Source organism: Erpetoichthys calabaricus, chromosome 4 (genome assembly GCF_900747795.2).
Source record: "Erpetoichthys calabaricus chromosome 4, fErpCal1.3, whole genome shotgun sequence".
Classification (NCBI taxonomy): domain Eukaryota; kingdom Metazoa; phylum Chordata; class Cladistia; order Polypteriformes; family Polypteridae; genus Erpetoichthys; species Erpetoichthys calabaricus.
In genome coordinates this window covers 39,249,145-39,257,492 of record NC_041397.2, presented here as the reverse complement: position 1 = coordinate 39,257,492, position 8,348 = coordinate 39,249,145, and the positions used below count along the sequence as shown (strand labels likewise).

Genomic DNA, 8,348 nt, shown 5'->3' with positions numbered 1-8,348 from the left:
TCCTGCTCCACTGACAGACTGAAGAGATCGTTCCTCCCCCAAACTATGCAACTCTTCAATTCCACCCAGGGTGGTAAACATTAACATTAAATAAAGTTATTGTCTATTTTTACCTGCATTATTATCAATCTTTAATTTAATATTGTTTTTTGTATCAGTAAGGTGCTGCTGGAGTATGTGAATTTCCCCTTGCGATTAATAAAGTATCTATCTATCTATCTATCTAAGTCTTATACAGTATGACTCTAAAGCATAATGACACAACAAGATATGACACTGCATAGGTCGAGGTTTTACTGTTAAACATAACATTGCATTTCAGGACATTTCGTTCGTTAGATTCACCATTACTTTGAAAATTCTGTCAAGGCGATGGACAGAAACGGCAATGCATTTAAGAAATAAGTTTGGTCTTGAGATAAATGAAGATAAAATTAAGCAAGGTGTTTTTGTTGTTCCTGAAATCCGTGAACTGATGCTTGACGAGGAGTTCAAAAGGAAACTGAAGCCCATTGAATCAGCAGCATGGGAAGCATTCGTGCAGGTTGTCCAGAATTTTCTTGGCAGTCACAGAGCAGAGAATTATACTAAGCTTGTGGAGACCTTGGTAAAAGCATGCCAGAATGTCACTGAAGATGCATTTTTTACATTCTCATCTCGACTTTTTCCACCAAATCTGGACGATGTCAGAGATGAGCATAGGGAAAGATTTCATCAAGGTATAAAGGTGATAGAAAACTGATATCGGGGGAAAATTCACTCCGAGCATGACAGGTGACTACTGTTGGTTTTTGCAAAGAGAGAGAGATGTGCAGTACAAGCGCAAAAGGAAGTGCCTCAAACATTTTGGAGCATGCTGACCTCACTTTTATAAATTAAATTGACATAAATATACTTTAACGTGTCTCTGGTATCGTCTTCTGGTTTGTTTACAGAATAAACACATCAGAAAATTTTGGTGGGACATAGTCCAAACTCCAGATATCGTGTTGATATATTATATTCAAAAGTGTCAAAACGTCAATGATGTGTATTTCAAAAACCTGACGTGCTTTCTTTATTCCGATTTCATAAGAATCAGTGTAAAAAACGTAAAAAAGAGCTGCTCTGAAGTTCCCAGTAGCAAACAAAAAATATTTTTTTGTAGACCAGTGAAATCTACAGCAGATTTTCCATATCTAGATCTTCACTATGCAGCGAAGAAACGCCTGTATTTCTGGAGCCAGTCATGTGATCACACGCTCACTTCTCAATGAAAGGAAGACTGCATAAGACAGAGCGTGACGTGTGAACCATTGCACCCAACTCTTGTAAGAGAGTGCACAATGACTAACATGGCATATGAGTCGGATATTTCTAATGTGCACAGTAAAAAGAAAAGACGAAAAGAACAACATGATAAGAAAGAATCAATCATTGTAAATATTTATTGTACAGACATATTCAACACGATTACACAAACTTATATAAAACAAGTAAAATTATAAGGCAAAATAGTTAAAAAAGGACATGAATTCAGATACACTATAGAGTGGAACATGGATAAAATAACGGTACACCAGAGAGGCAATATGCACCCTTCCCATCCACATGCTCATCCATTTATCCAGTTCAGGGCCGCGGGTTGTCGGTGCCTGTTCTGCCGGCATTGCGCGTGCACAAGGCAGAAAGAAATTCCGGATAAGGTAGTCAGTCCATTCCAACACACACACTCAAGCTTGCTGACTCTATTTAGAATCGTCAGTTAACATAACATGCACGTCTTTAGGAGCTGAGAAGATATTCTTCGGCACTCCGCGACCATGAACAGCAATAAAAAGTCCAGTATCATAAATCCATCGAAAAAGCGTCACATGTTGCGTAATTTCACAAAGTAACGAGTCACTCTGGAGTTAAAGGCAAATTTTATTTTGGAAAGACTGCCACCTATAGACAGAATATATTCAACTTTGCATTACAATGTCGGTGAAACTGCTATTACATTAAATTTGCATATTACTTATATATCTGAATTCTAAACTAATTAACGAAAACGTTTTGGTAACTGAATCAAAGTCTCTAAAGATAGGCACAAAGGTATTTTCGTAATCTTAAGCTATTAAATTTTTATGTTTTCATTAGGATGCGGACAATGATAATATATTGAAATCTAATCTATCATAAGTCGATTTATAGTTATAAAAAACTCAATCAATCATCAATTTTGTTTTAAGTAAGTTTATGACAGTCAACTTTATGATTTTTAACATCACTAACTTTGCTCGTTTGTATTTCTGCTAGTAATCTTTCTGTGTATCTATATCTCTGTGCCAAAGCTGCCTTCAAAGCTTGGAAATTGTAATCTTTTTAGTTAGCTAATAAAAAGTGTAATTTTGCTTTACTTCTCATTCCATTCATAATGGCTAAAACGGGACAACACCCTAGTACTACTGTTAATAACCAAGAAAACGAATGAAGCGTTCTTTTAAATAAAATGCATATAAGGGAATAATCAAATGAATACGCTTTTGATATAGAAAAAACTGCTATTGTTGTTCTTTGGTTAATATTGCAAACCTCTAGGCCTCCAATATCAGTATATAGGGTTATGAAAAAACACTTTACATGTAAAAATAACTGTCATAATCTCCCAATCTGTTCCAGCATATATCAATTTTAAAGAAAATTGCGGTTTGGGTCGGTGATGAGTCTCTTTCGACAGCCTTGTCACGTATTTAACGCAACATAAAACAATAGTTCATGCACTAAGATATGGCAATAAGCCGCGGCTCCCTGCGAAGCTGAGTACCGTGTTTGAGAAGGCTGTTATGAGAATGTTAAAATGCAAAGTATATCAATTGATCGTTTCTATTTGTCTGTTACGCATAATATTAAAGATGTTTGAGTGAATTAACGCATATTTGATATATTTTTTTTCACGTTGCATTATACTTAAGAGGCATTTTGCTTTTTTTTAAAACATATTATAAAATTAGACACGCTTATATTATAAACTGTTGTTTTAATAGATGGTAACATTATTTCAAGAAACGTCATCAATGATACCCTGGCATCTTATCCTTGTAGAGAAAAAAATCTGAGCTTTTAATATCGTTCTGTTTCGTCATTAATTAGAATCCTGAATCAGTGTTTTTATGCAGGCGGAACTTTAGTTGAGCATATCAATTTTCGGACAGCACGTTTAATATCCTTATTCCTAAAGCTGTAAATTAAAGGGTTGACCATTGGCGTAAACACGCAATATAAAAGAGACACCAGCATTCTCGATTGGGGAGATACGACATTTGTGAGAAGGATTACATAAACGAACGCGCTCGCGACATAAAATGTCAGAACTACTAATAAGTGTGAGCTACACGTAGAAAATGCTTTTCGTCGTCCGTCGCTTGACGCAATTCTAAAAATCGCTATCAGTATTTTAATGTAAGAAAATACTACTAAAATTAAAGGTACGTAAATAATTATTAGGGCTAGTGTAAGTCCCAGATGAATTTCATGGGAGGTATCTACGCAAGCCAAAATAAGTACTGGATGGAAATCGCAAAAACAATAATGTATTTTGTTAGGACCGCAAAAAGGCAGTTGAATTGACTGATATATTGATATAATCGGACAACTAAACCCACACACCCAGGCCGCTGCAGCCGACAAAACACATGCATTTCTTGTTATTATGCTATTGTAATGGAGAGGATGGCATATCGCAACGTAGCGGTCAAAAGCCATGACCGCTAGTAAAAAACAAACGGTGCATTCGGATGACAAGAAAAGGTACATTTGCAGAAAACACGCAGGGTAGGAAATTACATTGTCATGTACCACAAGCACGGCTAACATTTTGGGGCTAATAGTTGTTGTTGTCAGTAAATCTACCAAAGCCAAATTGGCAATAAAAAAATACATCGGAGTATGAAGTTTGTGATCCAGGACAATCAATGCAAACACCAGTAAGTTGCCTAGGAGCGTTACGATGTATACAATCAAGAAGAATGAAAATAGTTCTTTTTCATAACTCTCCAAACCGGGAATTCCGCCAATTATAAATTCTTTAATTGTAGTGATAGATACGTTCGACTGTGTCATCAGGAAAACAGATGAAAAAAATCTGGAAATAAAGCAAACATGTTGTTATAAGCGAACCAAAATAAATTATTGTTACATTCTTATAAAATTATACATAAATAACCGCTTCCAACGGTCACCATGCCTATGCAATATGGAAGAAATCCTGAAAACATAACATTCTTAAAAGTACCTCATTCAGTTCAGAGTTTTTGGGGATTACAGATTATCCCAGCTGTTTCGGGCTAATTTAAAAAAAATATCTCAGAACTAGACTCAAGTCCATCGCGGGGTCCAGTCACACACACACACGGGGTCGATGTGGGTCTCGTCTCAACTCAACACGCAGGTCTTTGGGAGGAAGACCGGAGTGTTGAAAGGAAAAAGACCCGCGGCAGATGAAATCGACCTCAGGACGCTAGATCCGTGCCGCAAAGAGTGAAAACAAGAAAAGGTCAAAACTATAGATACAGTAAGCTCACATTAAAAAAAGTTTAAGAACAATGGACTTTATTCGACTAAAATGCATCTTCTTAACATGTTAAATAATTGCTGCCTCCGAAGTTACCATTTTCTATAGTTAAAAATATATTTGTAAAAAACCGAGAATGCGACAAGCGGGAAAGAACGCTAAATTAGTAAATCAAGATAAAAACGTATATCAACCTGTCCGTATTTACAGATATTTTCTCCTCAGTATTCTTCTGAAATGCCTTTTCGGAGTGAAATAGAAGAAACCGGCACACAATGCACAGTCCTCCATCCTTATGAATACTCCTTCAAGCCAGCTAAAGGAGCGCTCATCTTTCCTGGGATTAATTAAAGACAAAAAGAAAGAAAACACCAGATTCAATTTCAATTAAAACCTAAAACAACGATCAAAACAAACAAAAAAGCTTTACTGGTGGATAAAGCCAGCCTGATGTACAAACGTTGTTGTAGGCTAATGTTGTGAATTTACGATACAAAAAACAAAAAAAAAAAAACAAAAACACATACACACACAAAAGATTCTATAGTTATACAATATACCTATTCAATTCCGATCAGTGTTCATGACATCACTGCTTAATTATCAGAAAACATATTTTTGCAGACCATGTCAATTTTACTTATCTTGTCATGTAAGATTGGCTATTTGTTTAAACAAACCTTATACTATACAAAAAAAAAGCTGATAAAATGTTAAAGTGACCAGAAGGGATAGTAAAATAAAAGTAGGATCATACTATTTATAAAAAAAACGCAATATTTTGCAAATTGTTTTTTGAAGGAGTAATTAATTCGTTCAAATGCAGAACAACATCAAAATCACATTGCAATATGTAAAGCATAGTAAATATAAAATCTGCTTAACGCTTTCAAAATATTTAATACAAACTGGATTATATAATCAAAACTTAAAGCCCTATCTCTACCCAATTCTTAGAAGTCCAGTATTTGAGCAAAAGGCCCATTATAATACTAAGGTTTTCATGTAAATTAAAACACTAGAACAAAACCCAACAGGGGCAGAGGCCTGGCAGAATTATTTTGCATTGACATTAATACATTATTATATTATATTATACATATATGAATTATATATGGATTTATAAAAAAAAGTTCTACAGTATGGAGTTGAAGAAAGTGCAGGCAGTTTTGCCACTGACCTTAGGTGAAGGATGTGAGGGAGAGGTGGTGTTGTGTATCTGTACACAGTCAAGAACATATGGAGCTGAACACCCAAATGACATTTGCAGAGCAGCTGAAGACAGACACCAGGTTCGACTACAAAGGCACCAATGGCTCTTTTAAGTGGCCAACTATACCAAAAAAACTGTCTCCAAGACCATTTCTTCATTTATTGCATCCCATAGTTAGTATAATATTAACATGGCCTGCAAAAGTTTTAATGTAATTTGTGGTTTTCTATATTACTCCAAAATCAACTATGGGGATGTTCAATTAATGTATCTGATTTAAGTTACTCTTAATTTAAATAATTATGTTTGATGGTGAGGTAAGGTTTACTGAACTTTTTCTAGTTACATTGACTTGATGTCACACTGACACAATTTATGTTGAAACAAAGCAATCCAATTGTTTTCTTTCAACAGAAGCATGTCACAGGGTCTGTTGTCATTACTCACTTATTTTATGGTTAATCTTATTCAAGATTAATACTTTTCTAATCCTCAAAACATGTTTTTCCCATTTTCCCTATATACACAGTTCATTTAAGTATATTTTTTAAAGTTTTATTTACATGACTATTTCATAGGGCGGCACGGTGGCGCAGTGGGTAGCGCTGCTGCCTCGCAGTTGGGTGATCTGGGGACCCGGGTTCGCTTCCCGGGTCCTCCCTGCGTGGAGTTTGCATGTTCTCCCCGTGTCTGCGTGGGTTTCCTCCGGGCACTCCGGTTTCCTCCCACAGTCCAAAGACATGCAGGTTAGGTGGATTGGCGATTCTGAATTGGCCCTAGTGTGTGCTTGGTGTGTGGATGTGTTTGTGTGTGCCCTGCGGTGGGTTGGCACCCTGCCCAGGATTGTTTCCTGCCTTGTGCCCTGTGTTGGCTGGGATTGGCTCCAGCAGACCCCCGTGACCCTGTGTTTGGATTCAGCGGGTTGGAAAATGGATGGATGGACTATTTCATATTTGCCTGAAATGTGATATTTTGCATAAAGAATAGTCCCATTTGTTGGCAGCACATTTCAAGGGATCCCCAAACCTTTGTATGCTTGTAGAAAAGACTTTTAGTAAATTGATCTTTTTCCAGATGCCTTTTGTTTTGTGGGGTTGTGGAAGCTCAATTATGATGCTTTTTTTGAGACATGTCACCCACCCTAGAAAAGCACATTTTTCTTTGTTTCCAATGTAACTTTTTCTTTTTTGTTCCTCTTCATTTTTATTTCCAGAAATTGGAATTAAATTTTCTCATACATGAGTACTTTTTTTACTGTGACTTTCTATATTGATTTTCAATTTCCCTTTCTACTTTTTTATTTAATATGCATTGCTTCACATCAGTCTCTTTTTTAATTAAAAGTTTAGGTGTCCGTGTCCCTTAAAGGGAAGTTTTTTCAGCTTTGATTTTGTTGGACTGGTTAGAGATTTTCTCTTCTCCATGATCATCTTGCAAGCCTTCAAGAAATGGAAGAAAGTTTGGAAATTATCATATTCTTCAGGGATTTGAAATCTTTACTAATCTGTACTTTTCCTTGCTGTCTTTTCTGGTTCTCCTGTGGTGGTGATTTGTGCAACCATCACCTGATTAAGGCATCATGCCACCACCTGTGATTGGGAATGAAGGCCTCAGCTGTCCATGAGACCGACTGCATCAAATCCTCTCATATGAAGCCTGGAAACAAAGAGGAATAAATTAAGAACATTTATGTTTGGTAGAATGCCCAGTCAGGGCTGGGTGGTATTTTGGCCTTGAAACCCCTACAGATTTTTTTTTCTCCCCAGCTTAACTGGAATTTCTTTTGTTTTTTTCTGTCCTCCCGGCCCTCTGACCTTATCACCAAACTCATCCTTAGAGGCTTTCATCATGACACTGTATATAGGGATGCTACTCTTCTACTTCATGTCTATTTGTTTTATAAGATCACTAGTTGATTACCCAGTGGCTTCGCTCACTGAGTGCAAGGGAAAAAAATAAAATGTAGTCTATAAGTTATAAAACAGTAAAACATTAACATTTAAGAAGTAAAGATACATTGAGCACTACTGGAGTGGTTTCCGGTAAACTATATTTTAAAGGAGCTATAACACAACAGGGAAGTAGTAGATCCCTTGTGAAAGGCGTTACACGACCGCTGTGGTATAGAAATTACAATTTCTATGTGATCGTCCAAATTTTTGCCTGACAACCTTGCAGTACATGCCTGTGATTTACTAGTTAAAATAATTAATCACAAAAGCAACCTTGAATGTTATGGGGTTTTAGTGACCTGGACTTACCTTAAGGGACTAAGTAGTTGTGCAGGGCAATTTACAAACAGAGTCCTGCTTTGATGGCACCGATTACACTCATTCGCAAAGATTTCCACTCTCTCAGGAGCCGACGGGGGACTTGAAGTGTCACAAACAGTGCGAGAAGAGAGGATGCTGCCTGAAACTGCGAAGCTCTCGACTCGGCGGAGCAGCCCGACATTCCATGCCTCCCAGCGTCCACTTTGCTCTCACGACCCCTCACAGCTGAAGGCGGTCTTGTCTTCAGATAGTTTACAGCTCGGCGCAGTTAAAAAGTAGAAAGATGCAAAGCTGTTTTCCTCTTCTCTTCTACTGTAAGTATCTGCCA

General features: G+C 36.9%; 1 protein-coding gene across 1 annotated transcript; it reads right to left on the bottom strand.

The window, feature by feature from the left end:
* Positions 1-3,104: 3,104 nt before the first annotated feature.
* LOC114651027 (olfactory receptor 6N2-like) lies at positions 3,105-4,097 on the bottom strand. The gene has a single exon (XM_028800982.2). The coding sequence runs from the start codon at positions 4,081-4,083 to the stop codon at positions 3,133-3,135; it is 951 nt and encodes a 316-aa protein (XP_028656815.1). The 5' UTR covers positions 4,084-4,097; the 3' UTR covers positions 3,105-3,132.
* Positions 4,098-8,348: the final 4,251 nt, after the last annotated feature.